General features: G+C 34.4%; 1 protein-coding gene and 1 long non-coding RNA gene across 3 annotated transcripts in view; one reads left to right on the top strand and one right to left on the bottom strand.

Moving 5' to 3' along the window:
* Positions 1-10511: 10511 nt before the first annotated feature.
* Positions 10512-15974, bottom strand: LOC128983589 (uncharacterized). The gene is made up of 3 exons (XR_008489872.1): positions 15907-15974; positions 13533-13694; positions 10512-10638 (listed from the first exon to the last, which is right to left on the bottom strand). It is a non-coding gene; the product is annotated as an uncharacterized LOC128983589 (long non-coding RNA).
* Positions 15975-16783: 809 nt separating this feature from the next.
* The window catches only part of LOC128982954 (uncharacterized), a 43120-nt gene continuing 38342 nt past the window's right edge, over positions 16784-21561 (top strand). Inside the window, exon 1 of one of the 2 annotated variants that reach the window (XM_054402058.1) lies at positions 16784-17275. In XM_054402058.1, the coding sequence (XP_054258033.1) occupies positions 17121-17275 (155 nt within the window). In that variant the 5' untranslated portion in view covers positions 16784-17120. Of the gene's footprint in view, positions 17280-21561 lie in introns of both variants that reach the window. The other variant, XM_054402059.1, reaches the window with a different exon arrangement.

Below are 21561 nucleotides of genomic sequence, written 5' to 3'. Positions count from 1 at the left end.
GACTCCCTCTACTCTAGTCTAGTCTAGTACTCACTAGCACTACTAGAACGTAACGTGCAACCATTAACCAGTGTTTCCAACCTGGACTGGACCTTTGACAATTCCCCAACTGACTAAGAAAAAATCCCCATTTTATCCCCAGCTAAAGCAAAAATCCTCCAATAATCCGCCAAGTCATAAAAATCTATAGAAAGTCCCCAATTTTCCTCCATCCATCATCCAAATTCTACAAAAATCCCATTTAACTACCAAGTATCCCGAATTCATACTTATCTAGGTAATAGTGTGTGGGTAAATATTCACTTTTCGTGATTATATTGCACTATGACATACATAGATTATTTATTCACTCCATATTAAATGTGCTGACGAGGGAAAATCCCCATTTTATCCCCAGGACACCAGCTAAATAAAAAATCCTCCAATTTTCCGCCAAGCCATAAAAATCTAAAGAAAATCCCCAACTCTCCTCCATCCAACCGGCAAATTCTATAAAAATCCCCTTTTAATTACCGGTACCATGGTACCAATGAATCAATCCAGGCAAATGGAAATTAGCTTAGTCGGCAGGTTTAATGCAGCGGGGGTATTTTACCACTTTTACGAGGTTATAACAGATTCTTTACCTTAGATTCTTTATTTTAGATTTCTATGGGCGCACGGGTATTGAAAGCTGTACACAATTTACTGTATTAGAGCTAAGACCATGGTATGAATATAATAAGGACTGTTAATACTGTTCAATGAAATGGCGACCATACAAAGTATAGGTATTTTAAGCCACGTATGAATGGGGAATTTCCCCCTTCAAATCGATTTCCCCCCTTATATCTATCCTATAGCCACCATAGGTGTTTCGGTCTTAGTCACGTTTATTCACTTCTAGATTAGCTGGAGATCTGGATGGCTTGTTTGTAGGTCTTGCGTCTCTGTCGAAAAGTGGCATTTTACAATATTAAAACTCCCCACTGAAATATCGAATACCCCCACCCTTGTCATTATTATGGGGACTAACCTTGAAAGTGGCCGACTTTGGTATGTGGATCTAAACGTTTAGAATCGTGCTAAGGATTTACAACTTTACAATAGTGTACAAAATTACCAAAAAAAGTTTTAACCCCCCTCCCGAAATCCAAAATGATGGACATCTGAAAACCACACAATTAACACGTTTTTTTAACTGCAATAACTTAAAGCCCCCTATTTAATATGAATTTCCTATTTAATAAACCCCATATATTAAAGGCATTTAGATTTTTTTGTATATGCAACCCCCTTTAACAATTGAAACCCCTCCAAATAGTTCTAGAACCAATGCCTTTCATCGTGGTAAACATTTGAAATCTTTCTCAGTTACAAGTCTTCGTTTTAAAACCAAGGAATGATTTATAAAAGTGTATACAATTTACGACCTTTCCCCCAAATCAACCCCCCCCCCCCCCCCCGACTCTAATTTTTCTTTATCAAAAACACATTATTTGCATTAGACTACAGTGCTTAGTATTTTACCAACTTCTTGTTATTGTATTATTTTACTCAGTAACAGATTTTCTCCGGGGATATTTCCAACAATCCCCCAACCACCCCCAGCGAACCAAAGGCGAGTTTATATGGCTTGAACACTTTTTTGAAGTATGAAGCAAGACATCTGCTTTCTCGAGATGTTGTTTTTGGCCCAAGAACCGTTTTCTTTTAGAATAGGTGGAATGCAATTTTGTGGACGTTTTATGTTTTTTGTAAGCCCCCCCACACACTACCAGACCAGACCGTCTGGTCTGGCGTCTGGCACTTGTCTTACGTGTGTGGGACTGTCTGCAGACCGATTTTCTCGGACCAGACTGTCTGCGTGTCTGATGGTTAAACCCTCAGACCACAGAGGTGAGGTTCACCCACCACTTTTTTTTGTCTGGTCTGTGAGTGTGTAGCGCTGTCTGTCAGACGACCAACCGTCGCGACAGTATTCATCCATTTGTTGGAGTTCTCACCACGGTGTCTCAATTACGAATGTTGGAATGTCTGGTCTGGGAGTGTGTAGAGCCGTCCAAGACGGTCTGGTTGCAGCCAGACGGTCTGGTCTAGAGGTCTGGTCTGGTAGTGTGTGGGGGGCTTACTGTCCAAAGGGAGTAGTCACCAGCTTCAGATGGAGAAAGGTTTGATGAGAAGTCTTGAAATCTGTCATTGTTTACTTTAAACAGTAACCTTTTCAGCTGTTGAGTGGCCCTGTTAGATTTCTTTTATCCGTCTGATCTCTAGAGTTTTGCCATATACCGTATTTTACGGAGTTGGCGTTTTTCGACAATTTTTCTATTCATTTCAATTGGATGCTTATTCCTGATTTGATATGACTTTTATTCTTGTCTGGAATTGCTCTCCAAGCAGAATCTTGAAATTTTTGTTTTTTAGCGAATTTCCCTATAGGGAAGTAGCTATTACCGTAGGTGGCACGGTAAGACCTAGACCCGGGACCGATTTACTTTTTCATTTTGATGTCCCCAGAGGCCAAAAACACCATTCGTTCAAATTTTTATATATGTATATATATATATATATAGACTTATATATATATATATATATATATATATATATATATATATACGTCCGTGAACGCGATAACTTGAGTAATTTTTGTCCGATTTTGATGAAATTTGGTTTCCTTTTGTAAAGCGGGATAAACTTGAATGAGTTCGCGAACCAGCACGATCGGACCATGGGAACGGGGCTTTACGGGGGGTTTTATGGGGTAAAAATTGGTTTTTCTCACTTTTGACCCTCAAAACACAAAATTTCCCGATTTCTCTTTAGACCTTTTTAAAGAGCTTAAAAAAACAAATAATTTAGTATATAAAAGTATTTTTGTTCGATTATTAGTAAACAAAGAAAATTAAAAAATTGTAAATTTAAAATTCCCATGTTATTCTTATGGAGAATAATGTCAAATCTTGTAGTTTGCTTGTTTATGGATATATTTTGATCACACTTGGCAAATTTTTTAATTTGTACTAAGCTATCAATATTTTACTCAAAAACACACTTTATTATTTTCCTTGTAGCAGCAAACCTAGGTACTCGTTAAACCTAATGTTATTAAAATATATTTAACTGAAAATCAATTCAGACAAATGGAAATTCGCTTAGTCGGCAGGTTTGCTGCGGCGGGGGTATTTTTATAATAGCAAGATTCAAATCGTCTTCGCTCTTTAAACACAATTAAAGAAATATTTAAATTTGTATCCATTAATTCCGAAAATAATTCCAATCTGTATTTGTTTTGCATAAATGTGGTGGAATAGGTTTGAATATAACAGTCGAAGCAATCGTTAAAATTACAGGTGAGTGGTATCATAGACGACATAGGTAACATATCATTAAGTAACATAATGTTGATGTCTTATCTATGGTGGTATGACCAAAGGTCCAGAGATTGCTCGATTGTCACACAATCTCGGGAGCACAATTTGTTTTTCAGGATTAGTTTTGCCAACAGTGTCATTTGGAGGATTCTGATTGACTATAATGAAGGTTTACTAATTGAAAAATTAGTTTTGTTCATAAAATAAAATTATAAATGCCTCAAATTCAATTTTATAATTTTTTCTTATGAAATTAAACCGTCATAACCTAACCAAACCAACCAAACGTGCTGATGATGAAAAAAATCTAATGAAGGTTTTATTAATCGAAAAAATAGCTATGTTCATAAAATAAAATTACAAATGCCTCAAATTCAATTTTATAATTTTTTAATTATAAAATTAGACTGTTATAACGTAACCAAACTATCCAGACTTGCTGGTAATGAAAAATCGAATGAAAGGTTTAATCGAAAAAATAGTTCTGTTCATAAAATAAAACTATAAAATGGCTTAAATTCAATTTTATAATGTTTTAATTATAAAATTAAACTGTCATAACCTAACCAAACCAACCAAACTTGCTGATAATGAAAAAAATCCAAGTTAAAAAATTAGTGCCCCGGGTAGGATTTGAACCAGGCTCCTTCAGTTTATCAGCCCGGCACTCCATCCTCTATACCACCGAGGCCGATGTCATCACACCCGTATCGTTGCGGTAATGGTGTTCCCTCAGCCAATCAGAAGCCTCAAAATAACACTGTTGGCAATTCTGAAATAAAAATTCAGCTCTCGGCATACACCTTTCGTAACGAAAAAAATCAAGAAGGTCTGGTATTTTTTGACAACCAGAGGCAGAGGGTAAATAAAATAAAATTTTATTTTAATTACAAACTACACGTTTTGACAGTAACAGCGATAGAGATCACAATTTGCCACGAACGGTTAGTATTGCATGGTATGAGCATTTGAGTGGCCGCGCATAATAAGGCTCTATGATGCGTTTGGCACGGCAGCGCGGTGGTTTTCTCAAATCAAATTTCAAATTTCTGTCGGTCTCGTATACTGTTCACTGTCGTGTCGTAACACTGAGCTAAAATTATAATTATAACATTTTTAGAATTATAGCTCAGCGTGTACAGTTGTCAGTTGTACCATAGATAAAACATACTCCGTTGTACCATAGATAAAACATACATGGTTGTACCATAGACTAACCAACACAAGTTTTATCTATGGTTAGTCTATAGTTGTACCAACCACGGCGGTACGATGTCATAGCTTATAATGTCATAGCTTATAATTTCGAATTTGTTGCATAGCTTATAATCTTGAAAATGTGGCATAGCTTATAATGGAAAATTTAAATTGTTCCATAGCTTATAATCGTAGAAATGAGGCATAGCTTATAACGGTTTTCTTAAAATGTGGCATAACTTATAATGGCATAGCTCAAATGTGCTGCAGCTTATAAAATCTCGTTTGTTCTATAGCTTATAATTTTAAAAACGTGGCATAGCTTATAACGCGCGGGAATTACGTCATAGCGGATGGGACAGCTGATCGATCCTGAGTAGACAAAAAAATTATCGTGCAATGGTCCTCAAATTATCGTATCGACTAGCAGCCGCTACTTGGCAATAAGAAGTCGCGTTAAGTGCAGCCAACGTCGCAAAACCAAAAGTATTTCAAGTTTTTTTACTCCTGGACGACATATGTAATAGATGTATATATTAAATGGTTTTTGTTGAATAATAGAATAATTTGTTGTATCTGCTGTTTTACTTTAATTATGTAAGCTGAAATATATTATCATAAGTTTGATATTGCTCGTGTTGTTTATTTATGCTATGCATGATAACTATTGTATAGGTAATATTTATTTTGTAATATTGTGTAATACCGGTGTAAACATACTTTTTCATAGATAAAACCGTAGACTATGCAACATAAGTAGACTTCTCTTCCCATTGTTGATTTTGAAGCTTGTTTTTCGTGTCTATTTCATGTACGTCGACACTGATCGATAGTGTAAACGAAATCTTGTTTCTATTATATTAGGGTAATTTTATGATTTGTGCTTTACTGTTTGGTTATATAACTAGGAGACCAGTTATTTTTATGATTAGATAGTTTTATTTGGTTAAATTAGGTTTTAAATCACTGAAATAACAATATTAAGAAACATATTGTAAAAAAAACACAACCTCTACAGTTGGCATAGAATAGCAATAAAATTGGCTTCAGCTTTTCAACAAGAATGACAAATCTTCTAAGGGACTTAATGTTTGATCTATGATCAAAACATGTTTAGTAGATTTGTCATACTATGGAGCAGCTTAAGCCCAAATTTTAGTTTTATTTCTGTACGGTGCAATGTAGATTATAGAGGTCATGTTTTGTTTACAATTTGTTTCTTATTATTTCACTGTTTACGCCTTCATTTAGCCAAATAAAACGATCTTGTCATGTAGCGGTCAGTGTCACAGGACAAGTACTACAAAACAGTGCAACCCCCATTTCTGTAAACATTATGTTTCAAAAGTTAATGCAACTTTTCTGTTAAAAAGTAACCCAAGCATTTTTTATTGCAAGAAAAATTAAAATATTCTTCCCAAAGATCGGAAACATACTTTTGACAATAGTTTTGTCCATTGATGTAATTTCTGTAATATCAAAAATGATATATATCCAAGTATTTATAAACAGTACTAAAATTCTAAAATCCATACTGAACTCTACTACGTCATTAGCAAAACTTGACACAAGAAGGCACTTAGTTACCAAAATAGTCATAATGTAGTAATGTAGGCTAATAAGTTCATTTAAGATTTTATTTGTATTGATTAAATGATTCAGTACTAAGTAAAAGTGTAAAGAAAAAACGGATTTCTAACAAGATATTTAATATATAAATATTCAAATATATTTTTTACTCGTAAATACTCTCAAATACCTCTCGACTGACTGGTTCTTTACAAATTGGTTGCCCCTGGGTTGGAAGAACTAAGTGAAAAAAATATTACAACAGAGTGTTGGCAGTGGAAGCTTGATGTTAAATAAAAATTTAGTGGGCCCTGCGATATAAAATTACCCCCAGAAGTCCTTAGGGGACGTTCTTGGTAGTGTTTAGTTCTTCCAAGGCTGAAAACAATCTTAAGACTACACTGACTCTACCTTGCACACTACCACACTAAACTTAGTGTTGCACCCAAGGTGTATCTTTTGTAGTGGATTCTTATTGGTTATAATTACGACTCTTTGAAAGAACTATATTTATGCTAGGATTGAAATACCAAAGGTTAATGGTAATCAGTAAATAAATCACAATTCCATATATTTAAAAACAACTTCAGTGGAGAATATAATTAGGTATAATATAACGATGACACAAGGTGATGTGTTACGAAATGTATGGCCTTTTACCCTAATATATTTGCCATTAATGTTATCACTACTATATGAGTGAAAATTTAAAGACGTACGTTTTCAGGAAAAGCACTTTGCAAATTTTTTCCCCCTTTTTTCAAAACTTTTATTATTATTTTTATTTCATTAACATTTTAAGTTTCATAAAATGTCCATGTTAACGCAATAAATTTGGTAGTTTTTTTTAAAAGAGCATCTTTAGTGGAAAAACACAAAATCCTGTCACGACCATAACAGACGTTTAAATGAATATTAAAAATAGTTAATATTATTTTTAGAACTATGTTTTGCTATAAACTAATTTAATTTTATGACCATTATACAATAAAAAGGTCACTGAGCTTTTGGTATATTTGGTCTTTCTAGAAAAAAATAAAAAAAACTCAAATAATTGAAAAAAAAGCATTAAAATCTTTTTAAGTTTGTATAACTCCGAAAAAACTTACCTGAGACCCGAAAAATCGTTATGTTTGTATAGAGGTGTGCTTCTTTTTTGTATAAAACATTAAAATATGACGATATTTTAATTTTTTAAATTAATTTATTATAGAAATTATAAACGTGATGGTCAGGGACAAGCGGTACGGTCGTGAATTTTCTGAAATAATCTAAATCTTTCTAAACAATCCTTCAATTATACTGTTAGTTATGATAAAAATATGTGTTTCAATTGAACTAAACTGTTCAATTTACAATTATATTAAAGTTATTGTCACGACCAAACACACTATAATCCATAAGGCTAGATTGGTCGTGAAAAAACCCGCGATAGTCGTGAAACTTTGGTCGTGAAATTACGTGTTATTTGGCTCTGTTCTGGCGGTTGCCCTGCACCTCATGTTCGAGGATACAAAGTGGACTTCTAGATTAATCTAGCAATTGAAATATCTTATAAACAAAAATTAACACCATGTCTACTTCATCGAATGACTATGTACGGTCATGGACACACTAAAATTACAAAAAACACAATCTTTCCTTTATTAGTCTTGTAATTCCTCCTTTCAACTCGAAACGACCGGCACCACAATCCTGACGTACACCCCGAACTAGTCTCTAAAACCAACTGACTCCATCGACGCCAGGCTTGCCACTGTCGTGCTCCAAAGTAGAAAATTTTTCCCAAATGGTCGTGACGCCAAATCAAGGGACAGACTTATTTTGTCATGGTAGTCAGTTTGCAATGACAATAAAATTATAATGTGCTCCTTTTTTGTAAGTTGAATAACCATTGATGACATAAAAATATGGCTTTATATATTTCGGCATGAATAATTAGCCTAAAAACAGCGTGAAAGTAGGAAAATGTACCCTAGGGACACGTCATGGTCGTGAATTTCGAGACTTTAAAAATACGAAAAAATACCTAGAACCTATTTAAAACCAAATAAATGTGTGTAACATATTGCCCCCGTCCCAAAAATATTAAAACACATAATAATAAACTACAAATCCAGTATCTACGAAGTAAAAGGTCAGGGACATGAAAACGTACGTTTTTAAATTTTCACTCATATATCGAACCTCTCGGTAGAGGAATGAAGTGATTGGCGCGGTTACAATATAGCCGCGACAGTGACATTAAGGTTTGAAATTTTAATGTTTGAGACGTTCCAACACTCACAAAATCCAAAGACAAATGCTAGTTTTTTTTTTGTCTAGTGAAATCACATTGAAAAATTCCCTGACTTTTCCCTGGCGATTCCATGATTTTTTTTAAACTTTCCCTGATCGACAAATTCAAAATTACAATTTTAATACTAACTAAATCATCAAAAGGACTAATCTTTATCTGAAGAATATCTTATGTTTGTTGACATGAAGAAAAATACATAAAATCTATAGATACAGGCTTGTAGCTTATATTTAAACTTTGCAGCTTGCTTTAATAAAATTAAACAGAGTTTGATAAGATGATACACAGCTTATAACAAAATTTAATTTGTACAAAAACACAAAATTTATTTGTACAAACATATTTTTTAGTTTTCCGTGACACGGCATACGTACTTTCACCAGATCGACCTTTACTAACAATTATTTTAAACATTTTACAATTTTCCCTGACTTATGACAAAATTCCCTGACTTTTCCAGATATTTAATATTCCCTGACATTTCCACGTCACTATAGCCATCCTGAAAGACTATAAAATTGAAGTGTAGATCTCATTGTCCAATTTGTTACAGTATAACTGTACGTAACTCAAGGCAATCGTATGAAAGATTATTTATTATTTATAGCTAAAGAGTGTTATGGCGGATACGTCTATATTGGAATACACTCCCACTAACTACAATCGCAAGCCAGAATCAAACCTGCAGCCCTTCCAAGTGTATTAAATTTTCCAATTAATTTCACCATTGGCAATTATACTCTTGTAACCTTTTGTTTGGAATAATACTGTGTTATGGGAACAATGTGTGTGCAATGACGATTATAATACAAACATTTTAATCAAATTACGTTAATTTTATCACAAATAATTGAACATTTATTTATTTTTTAGAATAAAAAATAATATTACTGACTATGTATCAATACGAATTAATTAGATCAAAATGGATACAAAATGTACTTATCAGTATCTGAATCTGAAAACATGTGCTCAAGAACAGGAGGCCAAAACATAACATAAAATGTAACGGCTTGTACGACCCACTAAGAGTAATTATAACACTAATACAATAAATAATATATAGTTACTTACAACTGGACGTCAGACACAAAACACTTAAGGAATCAGAGATAATACGGATGAGTTTTTTCCAAATTGCGGACAAATTGAATTTTGGTTGAACTAAGACGTGAAATTTCGGGAGCGGTATGTATAAGTTGGTGAGGATGAAATGAGTTTTTCCTAACTTAATTTAATTCCAAACAAATTATATCCCTGCGGGATATAGGCTTTAGGGTTTGTTGAAAATTAAATTTTTGCCAACTAACACTGCAAACTACGAATTGATTTGCACGACTCCACTTAACAACTCACCCCACGCATAGGAAGGTTGGAGACACACTGGTCACTGAGACAGACCCTTGGCTAGAAGCTTTCCCCACCACATCGTAGGGCCGTTGGGTAAGTCGCCTATGTCTAATCAGCTGACTGGATTTGCGTTTCTAATTTGCTGTTTATATTGCATCACATTCGGTACAAAAGAAAGAAATTTAAATTTTGCTCGTCGCTTGTTTTGGGCAACACACCAAGCATTAGTTGCAACCCAAACTTGAGCATAAAAGGGGCCTAACTTAGGCCGCATAATCAGGGATAACCCTGATATTTACCTTAGGCCGCCTAAGGTAAATATCAGGGCTATCCCTAGGGTTGGCAGCGCCCGGAGCAAACGTGGTTGTGGCGCCCCCTCCCCATGTATAGATAATGAGAAAAAAGTTATAAATGAACATAATATTTGTATTAGCAAGCCTATTCTTTAAATATAATAATCTTAAAAATTTGGTTGTCCGGATGCAGATTAACTCCTAGGGAGGAATTTGGCAATCCATTATGTCTTACTGGGATAATTATGAAGTACCTTTATTTAAGGACTGGTCTTGGTTGTGTTACTTACTTTTTTTAAAATAGAAAATCAATATGATTAGGCTCAATAATGGAGTGTATTTTAATGTTTCATCAAGAATAATAGGCGAACAACATTAAACATTTTGGTTTATAAAATATTTTTTAGATAATGGTAAGGACCTTAATAAAACACAACAATGAATCATATTAGGTAGTCTATAAATTGGAGAAAGTTTTACTGTTTAAAAAATACTTCTTACAACACAATTGAAATAAATAAAGATTATAAGGCGAAGTTAATAGCTGAGCAACCCTTCTGCATTCTTCTGTCATGATATCCTGAAACAAATAAACAATAACTCAAAATTGTTATCAAAACTAAATAGAGAAAGGGGTGTCTTGTTAGCTTGGTGGTTAATTTGTCCTGGACTTTGCTGCAAGAGAAATTGAGATTGACTTAAAGGATCCTTGCACAAGGTGAGAGGATTCAACATAATTTTTCCATGGATATTGCACACACTTGCCCAGCACAGCACAAACCTGCTAACAGCATGCTACTATTAAAATTAAAGTAAAGTAAAGTACTGTAGAACCAAATCAGATTACGCTCTTGTGTCCACCATAGCACTATAGAACACCATAGAGCACTAAACGGTTTTCATAGTCTTTTATCAATTAAGTATTAAATGTATCCATTCTAATACATACAAATTATAACCCAGTGAATGATTAAAATACATGTCATGATGAAACCATACAGCGGTAGCCCAAGTACGGCTTCATAAAACCATGTGCTAGTTGGTCTGACCATACTGGGCAGGAGTAGAGTGGCCAGCTGTGCTGCGGTTAGCGTATATTCCGGCGCCGACCGCCAGGGGTAATGTGTAGTTACGGCGCACGCCGCTGCAGCATCAAGTGCTAGCGACCGTTTCCATAACAACTTGGTAGTTGGGAGTTAGTGTTGACAACTTTGGAGGAATCCCCCGGAATTGGAGTTTACTGACTTATTTAATATTAAGCAGTAAATTAATTTAAATGCCATCTTTTATTGTATTTTTTTTAAACATATATTTGTTATACTTTTGTAGTTTCATTACAATGATTCAAAGTTTTACTTTATTAATCCATAATTTTAGGAAGTGGTTTATTGGAAGGTTTTGTTTTATATTTGCAAGGTCAAAATAAAATTTAACCAGGATGTCTAGTAGTCAGGGAAAACGGGAAAGTCAGGTATTAGTATTGAATTTCAAAATGGTCTTGAAAAGTTGGGATTTAGTCTAATTTTGATATCAAAGTCGGTAAATTTCATGATTTTACCTCAATCGCGCTAGACAACGATCAAGTTTCCGTGACGGCACAAGACGATGGATGATGTGTCTATACAACCGCGGACGATGTTCTTAAACCGCGACTGTGCTAGACGACGTTTTCGTGACCACGGACCACGGGAAAAATGATCACGTCTTTTCTGCGATCGCGCAATACGATTGTATATACGGCCGCTGAAGATGTTCACAATTTTGCCGCAATTGTGGATGACGATGACGTTTCGTGACCACGGCATTCAATGATGATGTCTACACAGCCGCGGAAGATGTTCATGATTTTGACGCGATTGCAGAAGATGACAATAGCGAATAGTAATCATTTCGTTTGCAAGAGTGGTAGTGCTGGTAACAGCTGGCAAGTAGTCGACGACGACACTGAATCGAATACTGATAACTGATATCAAACGGCAAAAACGCTCTAGCGGCAGATTGCAAAACCTTTCTTTGACTGTCTATATTTACTCTATTGTCTATGAATATAGTATTACACATCTACCATAGCCATAATGTTCTACCACCTCACCCAAACAAAAGAAAAAAATTAATTTTTAAAGATTCACAAAATATCACAAATTATTCGTGAAATTAAAAAAAACATAAACATAACTGTAAACAGGCAGTTCTCATTGTGTATCACAGTTTTTTGTTGCTGCTTAGTTCAAATTAGCTGTTTTCATAAATGAAAAAAAAATAATAGTGCTGCATCCTGTTGGTAAATCTTATAACTTTAAATGCCTTTGCATATCATAGAACCAACCTTTTTAGTTGAAACAGCTGACTAAATTCTTTAATTCCATTTAAATATGAGTACTCATAAGGTTAACATGGGAAACTCTAGAGCCACTGGGGCGGAGCCCGAAAAGATTTTTGAGATAAAAATATGCCTCTATGTTAATCGTGAATGTGAGCTATCATCATACCAAATTTGAGCCCAATCTATCCAGTAATCAACACGTGATTGAACATCAAACACACAAACAAACGCACAAACTTTCACATTTATAATACTAATAAGATAGTAGCCTTTCTCATTTCACATGATCTGACAAGCACGGTGTCTCATCAAACTAGTATAATTGTTTGCTCCTATGTATGAGCAATCGATGTATCTAAGGTTTAATGGGTGTTGGGGAAAAATAACTAATTTAATTCTGTGCTGGTATTAAAATTTTTTTACCACAAAAAGATGTGAAACTACTTTATTGTTACCAGTTGTGTGGGGGCAATAAACTATAAACAAATAACTTGGTCTTTCCACATATTTAGACTGGTGTAGTTGTACAGCGTAAGTCTCCGGTTCCGAAGATAACGGATTCACATCCTGGAAATCACCATGACAATTTGACAGATGGCCACCCTGTGCGTTGCTCCTCATGAACGTTGGTGCAGCCATCTTTAAATGCCCTTACCCACCTGCGTAGGTACCATTCCGCCACTCATAATTTTCTCCCCATACACTTCAATAATCTGTCAATGAATTTAAATGGCTTTCACACCTTTAGCACTTAGAAATCTAATTACCGGTTCAGCGCAAACTTCACAGGCGACGGCAGTCTCAATTGGCGGCACCGTTTTGAATGCTCTAAACCGGATAAACACAGCCGATTTTTGCCGAATTTCCAGCGCAGGATTGCCAATACATGCACATACACAGCACAAATGTCCAAAATGCCAATCGCAGCACTGAAACGGAGAAATTTAAAAACAGTACTTACTTAAATAACATGCCTTGTATTATTCTGTCACCATAGGTAACTCTGAAACTTGAACAGTGCTGTAAGTTGATTAAAGTGCCTTTTTTCCCAAATATAAAAACTTAACCGCCACAGCACATCATAAGTTAATGTTAAACAAGGACTGAAAATGCTTCTTAGTCATATTGATAGCTTAGCCAAACTTACTTACCGGTATCTTTATTGCTTCCGATTCTTTTCCAAGAAAATTTCCCTCCTTCTTATTTGGCCCCAAATAAGCAGACAATTCATCAATATTGTTTACATGTGAAGTACTCTCATACATTAACACCAAACATTTGTAATGCTCCAAGCTTTAAACTAGAAAATTTACCTGGAACAAAAATAGGCAGTGTACATTATTCAGGCCTTCTTCTTGTTAAAAGTAATTTAAAAACAGAATATAGAAACAATGACTCAAGGTAGGGCATATTTTCTTTCCACATATATTTGGATTGGTAAATAAAAACTTAAAAACTCGAAGGCCACTGGTTCTCTCGGACCCAAGTGTCATTACCCAAGTGGAACTAATAAAGTGTGTTTTTTATTAAAACATTAATAGCTTAGTATAAAATAAAGCTATCAAGTTTGATTTATAAAAATAAATATATCCTATATATTTATATAGAGTAAAATATAAATTAAGCTTTTTGTTGGTTGCAAAACAAACAAATAAAAAGTAGAAGAATGTAATTCTTATGGGACAAATTTTAAAAATGTATTTTTAGGGTTTTATAATTACTACTGAACGGAATTGTCTAAATTTTACGGTGTCTTTCCATTGGTGTCATAATTAAGATTTGTGCAATTTTTTAACACTATAGATGCAACGGTTAGCTTGAGTTTTTTATGCGAACACTTACACACACACACAGTCAAGCGGACAACTAATTCACGACTCCGCTAAGTTATACACAACACGATACATAGATGACATATTTTTTTTTTTAATTTCTTTAGAAAGGTCTGGAGAATAATTGATAAATTTTGTATTTTAAGGGTAAAAAATTAGAAAACCCCATTTTTTGGCCTAAGCCCCTTCTCTGCATAAAAGTCATTAATTAAAACCCGGTCCCATGGCCCGATCATGCTAGTTCGCGAACTCATTCAGATTTATCCCGCCTTACACCTTCAAACCAAATTTTCATTTGATTTTACGTTATGAAACAAACATAGGCTAATTCAAGGATTTGCCTTTGCCAATTACAATCAATTGTAAGTATGGTGGGCTAATATGTTCTCAGGTACTTAAGTTATGTGTCACAATTTCATTTTCTCAGGTACGTGTTTTTTTGCCATAAGTTAACTGCATGGTTTGCTGCCTTGTTTACTGTGTGAAATTAACCTAACTTAAGTTTTGTGACGTTGCTTATTGTAAGTTATTTTATAGCCTAGGCTACTAAATTTCCATTTATACTTGGCTTCCTACCTAATATGTATGGTCGCCATTTCATTGAACAGTATTAACAGTATTAATGGTAGAATAAGTTAAAGGGTACAGTTTCTTAACTGGGCTACGCTAATTTTATTGAAACTATCGATTCGATTAGTAAACCTACATGTGATTTTTTCACCATCCAAATAGTTTGGTTGGTTAGTTAGGTTATGATAGTTTAATTTTATAATAAACTTAGATATATTTTAAAATATCAATTATTAATCACTATTTTTAATTCGATAGTTCAATAAACAATATTAACTTAAGTTAGCGTAGCCCAGTTAAGAAACTGTAGGCCTACCCAAGTTAAATCTCTTGGCTCAGTATTATCACGCTTACCATTTCTAAGGTTACACTTCCACAAGTTAACTTATCTGTTGGCACAAACAACCAAATGAAAATATCGATCGATATACGGTATCGATTATTCGAAATATCGTTTGGTATCATTATTACTCATTCGGTTTTTTGTGCCAACAGATATGGAAGTGTACTCATTTCGAACATAGCCTGTGCTTATGCTTACTGTGCCTAGTAACCATTTTTTTATATAGGCTACTAAGTTAGGCCTAACCTAACAGTAACTTAAGTTAGTTAGCCTATATTTCTTATTTTTAAGCACGCTGCTTCAAAAACAGACAATTCCTATCTTAAGTTAAGACATAAGACATTTATTGATCTTTAGGCAAAATTACATGCAATCGATCTTGTCATGGACGCTTGAAATGTACAAGACAGTCATAAATCATAAATTTAGATTAATACACCTACACCTTGTTTAAGAATGTAGGCCTAAGTCATTAGTTGAATAGGCTGCACTTTAGTTTACGTCCTACACTCATTCTAATGAAAAATATCAGTTAGATTATTCGATATTTCAATTAGGCTATTTCATTAATAACCGATATTTTTATTAAGTTAATTGTTTATGCCTGTCACAGGAAATCTGTAACTTAAGTCACAGCTAACTTAAGCTTAAGTAGGGTAGACAACTGTACCTACTAACTTAACCTAATAACACCCAAGCAAATAATAGCAATAGCCTACTGCATTTTGTTACTTTGAATAACAAGGCCTAGGAACAGGATTAGATTAAAACACAACTTACTGGATTTCAACACCACAATAGTTTTGGAATTTTTTGATGTTTACAATTTTTTAATAATTATTGTTTCTCTCCTGTCAACACCAGCCGGACCATTGACAAGATTCATTAATTTTTAATGCCGTTATCCTTCACTTCACTTCATTTTTATATCTTTTAACTTCTCACCATAAATATTTATTGCATTTTCATTGTCATACAGCATGTAATTGTTGCCATTTCTCGTATAAAAATCGTGTATAACATTTAAATAAATAAATGTTTAGGTTATAAAATACCATATCGCAGTTGTCAGTACGGTCAATTACAATTATTATCGTATCCTACCATAAAATATCGTATATATGGTAGACCTGACTAAAGCGAGCAGCTGATGCCATTCCCACAATGCAACATTCTCCTCAATTATAAGCTATGCCCCAAAATCAGAATTATAAGGTATGACTCAAAATCAGGATTATAAGCTATAGAACAGATTTGGAATTATAAGCTGTGCCACTATTTGACCATTATAAGTTGTGAAACTGAAAATGTTTCATACCTTATAACGTTTTAGAGAAATTGTGGCATAGCTTATAATTTTTCGTTAAAGTGTGGCATAGCTTATAACTGATTATAAGCTATGCCACATTTTCAACATTATAAGCTATGGAACAAATTCAGGATTATAAGCTATGACATTATAAGCTATGAGACCCCACGACCACGGCCACCTAGGCGGCCGGGTTGTTTGTACTCTACATATAGTCAATGACTGTACTGTACTAACTGAGTGTAGGTAGGGTACTGACTGAAGGGTAGAGTGAGAGTGAGAGTGTGCTCTGTGTTGTTGTGTCAAATTGTGTATTGTGTCAAATTGTGTATTGTGTTGTGTCATCATCAGCTTCGCGCAGCTTACCAACTTACCCTATTTATTTATTTAAAACTTTTAGTTTTAGGTTAGGTTTAGGCTATGTGAAAAATTAACGTAGCCAAACGGTTTATTCTATTGGTTTAACTAACTGGAATCAGTCAACTAGAAAAGCAATAATGAATGCTTATGCTATTAGTTGATAAGTGTTGCACGTTTAAGTTGATGTTTATATTACACAACTCGTGATTTTTACCAGAAAAGCGCACGTTGTTGTTGTAGCAGTTGTAGGCCTAGTTAACGTTGTAGGTTTAGGGTTGTATTGGGATTGGGGTAAGGTCTAATTACTCAGACTCAGCTTTTAACAATGGTTGCGCCATTGACTAAACAATACGTAGACCTCATTAAAACTTTTAAGAGTAATTGTGCTACTCTTATTGATCAGTTTAAGAATAAGAAAATTGAGAGCATCAAAACGTTTTTGGAAGCTTGGCAGTCTTTGAACTTCAATTTTACTTACGAGTAAGTAAGTAAGCCTAGGCCTAGCCAAGAAACTGAACCTGACCCTAGATACCATATTTTCCAGTCCCATCCCTACTATGTTTCGTATTGTCATATGCAAGGTAGGCCTAGCTAGCCTAACTTTCATTATCTAAAAATAGGCCTAGTATAGACCTAGTCTAACTGAAATGGCTTTAACTCAACTAGGTAGACTTTCATAAGCAGGACTCCAAAAAAACCGAATGAAAATTAAATATAGTTTAATGTAGGCTATGGAACTTAATAAGTTACTATCGATATATATTATCTAGTAGGCCTAAGTAAGTAATCGATATTTCTTTTGTTTATTTGTTTGTTTGCTTTTGGATTGGCAACCCTGATTGCCATTGCTGGACCAGTGAATTAGTGCTCCTCATTCCTCATTTTAACTTACCGACCGGTGCTTTTAAAGTAGTAACTTAGGCCTAGGCCTAGACACTTTTTAAATTGTGTGGTTACACATTGTGTTTACACTCAGGACACCTTGGGAGTAGGGGTCTCAATCTCGGGCCTTCAATCCAATCCTGGGATTTCGGGATTCTTCTCAGCCGATCCCGGAATTACCCATTATGATTTTTAACTTTTTAGCCATTTTAATTACGCGAGAAGTCCCCTCGTTGAGTAGGTACTTTAATGTTTTAAACTGGCCTTACCAGTGTTACACTGTGTAACTTAATGTTTCTGTTTTCTAAGTACCGTACATAAATATTACCACGCGGAACTTTCATTGCCCGTATTTCTTATTTACAGTGTATAAATGTTAATATGTCACTCTAGAATATAATAAATACATTTAAAAAAATCGCGAGCAACCACACTTGCACGTAGCCTATACGCCACGCTAGCTAAGTTAACCCTTAGAGTGCCAGGCGAGAAATAAAAGTAACGCTCAAAAAATGCCGATGATTTTTCCCGAAGGTCGCGCTAAAAATGCCGAGCGCGATCTGGCGATTTTTAGGTTAAAATTTCGTAAAAATCGAATTTTCGATATTTCGACCAACGAAAATCGATGTATCGCATCTAGCAACTTTCGACTCAATGTTAATATATGGGTTAAAAGAATCCGAGTATTTATTCGGTTGTTATGACAGCTGTTCGATCATTACGAAACGTCCGGTCAGCCGGACGTTGGCACTTTTGGCTCGTTCTAAAAACGTCCGGTCGGCCGGACGTTGGCACTTTTGGCTCGTTTTAAAAACGTCCGGTTCCCCGGACGTTGGCACTCAAAGGGTTAAAATAAAAAGATAAAATGGGAAGAATCACAAGTATCAGCGTAAAAATGTTATTTTGACTGACAGCTATAAAACAATATACCCTAAGATAACTCACGCTACTGTAAAACAATAAACCATCTGCTTATGTAGTAGCGTGTGTATGAAAAACGTAATTTTAGATTGTAAGAAATTTAATCACCACACTAATAACCAAATGAAGATAATGTTATAGACCTTAAATATAAGCAATCTTAATAATGATATTAGCCTAATCGTGTGTTTATAGTTATATTTTATGGCTTAAATGAAAATAATACTAATAATAATAATAATAAAATATAATAATAATAAATAATAATAATTAAAATAATAATAATAATTTCCGATTGCAATGCTATTTTTGCTACAAGAATTGCGTTGTTTACGTTTAATGTCAAAAGTAAAACTCAAAATAACTCGTAGGCCTACTGTAATTAAGTTCTAACTAATGTAATAACATTTACAGAAAGTAAATCCAAATCGTCTAAAAACTGAAACATATATTTAGGCCTACATTCGTCCACCTATTGAGTTTAATGATAACTTAATTAAATTTTCCAATCAAAAAAGGTAATTCTTAGGCTATACCATTTCGTATAATCAAGAGTCCTAAAAATAAAGAGTATGTGTTTCAAGTGTTATTGGACTATTTTTATTAATTTTCCGTAAGTAAAAGTCCTCAAATTCACAAAAAATTCAATATAGGCCTAAACATAGGTTTTGCCTATGGATTGTTAATCCCGGGATTAAGTAACCAATCCCGGGATTTCTAGGTATCAAAAATCGGCTGGGATTCGGGATCCCGGGATTGAGACCCCTACTTGGGAGTTCTCATCCTGTTCAAGGCCCCACTAGAAAAACAGCCCATGCTGCAGCACGGGCAGCGCAACACTACGTCACAGTGGTGGATAGTTGTACTAAAATCTTACCATAAAATCTTACAAACAGCCAGCTTGTTTATTTACCTAAAACATATGGGAATGGCGATGGCAATGAATTTATCAATGAAATCTATCCACTAGTGTGACGTCATGGATCCTGCAGCATGGCCTGTTTTTCTAGCGGGGCCTTGTTCTGTTGCAGCACCACAATTTTCCGTTGTGAGTAACATATTTGTAACATAGTTGTTATGGCTGAGACCAACAATATTCCTGATAACTATACAGACATGCAGGGCGAACTCAATACCTTTTTGGAAAATGTTGTAAAAACTAAATTTAGTATTGGTAATGTCTGTTCCTAATAGATATGCTGTACAAGATCTTAATTCTACTACATTATCCTTAAACTAAATAACGAACTTACTTGCTAAGTTCATTTTTGGATCGCCCCAACGCCAAGTTTGTCCTCACTGATGACTTTCTCAGACGTTTTTACACTTGACACGGCTTAGGCCTACACTTTAACCACTTTAGTTCAGTAGGCCTATTGTTCACATTTCCAGTATCTTTAAGCAAACTATACAAACACAATAGCCTTTCTTTCATTTGACCCAACTCCTTAGTATACCACCCCTTGTTCAGTTTTTTCCAAATAGGCTACTTAGGTTTGAATAGTTTACATTTATTCGGGACCATAAAATAATTAATACTGTTGATTAGTATATTAAATAAACATTGAAACTGTATTATAGCACTACTCTCAGAATTGGACATCAAAGATAGCCAATCATAAGTACCTAGACAATTTCAGAGACATGTGTACATGACTTTTAACAGGTAGATAAAACTGAATGGGATCTATTGAGACTAAAGGCGATGTATTATTATCTATAACTAATGGTTCATTCTCCTTCTGCATACTAACAATTCCATCATGGTCCGAAAAAGGAAATTTGAACAAACTTAAAAAAGAGAGCTTAGCAGGTCTTTGGTTTACAATCACATTATCTAGACAGTTTGTGCCTCTAGTTGGTGAATTATTTAAATGATAAAAGTTGTACTGGTACTGTTCAAATAGATTTAACAAGTTTTAGCGAATTTCCCTATAAGGAAGTAGCTATTACCGTAGGTCTCATTGTAAGACCTAGGCCCGGGACCGATTTACTTTTTCATTTTGATGTCCCTAGAGGCCAAAAACACAATTCGTTCGAACATTGTGATATATGTACCTATCTATATATGTGTGTCCATCCGCACGATAACTTGAGTAATTTTTGTCCGATTTTGATAAAATTTGGTTTGAAGGTGTAGGTAAGGCGGGATAAACTTGAATGAGTTTGCGAACCAGCATGATGGGAACGGGGTTTAACGGGAGGTTTTATGGGGTAAAAATGGGGTTTTCTCATTTTTTACCCTCAAAACACAAAATTTATCAATTTTTCTCCAGACCTTTTTAAAGAGCTTAAAAAACAAATAATTTAGTATATCAAAGTGTTTTTGTACGGTGATTTGTTACGGTGAAAATTCAAAAAAAGTTTAATTTAAAATTCCCATGTTATTCTTATGGAGAATATTATAATATGTTGTAGTTGGCTTGTTTATGGATATATTTTGATCAAACTTGGCAGATTTATTTATTTCATACTAAGCTATTTATATTTTCATAAAAACACACTTTATTAGTTTCCCTGTAGCAGCTAACCTAGGTACTTGTTAAACATAAATGTTAATTTAATAGATTGATTGAAAAAATCAATCCAGGCAAATGGAAATTCGCTAAGTCGGCAGGTTTGCTGCAGCGGGAGTATTTTACATTTCTTTTGCTTTTAGTAGGCCTAACATCAAAATAGTGGTTGAAATCACCACCGATGACAATATTATAGTTGTTCCACTGAGTTATAAAAGGTAAAAAAACATCTAAAATCCTTAAAAACTCCAAAGGTCTACCATTAGGCGAATGATACAAAGAAACAAATATAGTTTTTAAAGAATCTATAAATACGGATGAATCCTCAAAATTAAATTCCTGACAGAATTGGCTTACATCACACAATCTTGAGTTTAATTTAGTATGTACAAATATACAAGTACTGTATTCCCTCTTATATGTTTGATTCTATTGTAGGAGCTGGCA

Source organism: Macrosteles quadrilineatus, unplaced genomic scaffold, assembly GCF_028750875.1.
Source record: "Macrosteles quadrilineatus isolate MER2022 unplaced genomic scaffold, UCM_ALF_1.0 Scaffold_1__1_contigs__length_201487025, whole genome shotgun sequence".
Classification (NCBI taxonomy): domain Eukaryota; kingdom Metazoa; phylum Arthropoda; class Insecta; order Hemiptera; family Cicadellidae; genus Macrosteles; species Macrosteles quadrilineatus.
This window is presented reverse-complemented; position numbering and strand designations above follow the sequence as displayed.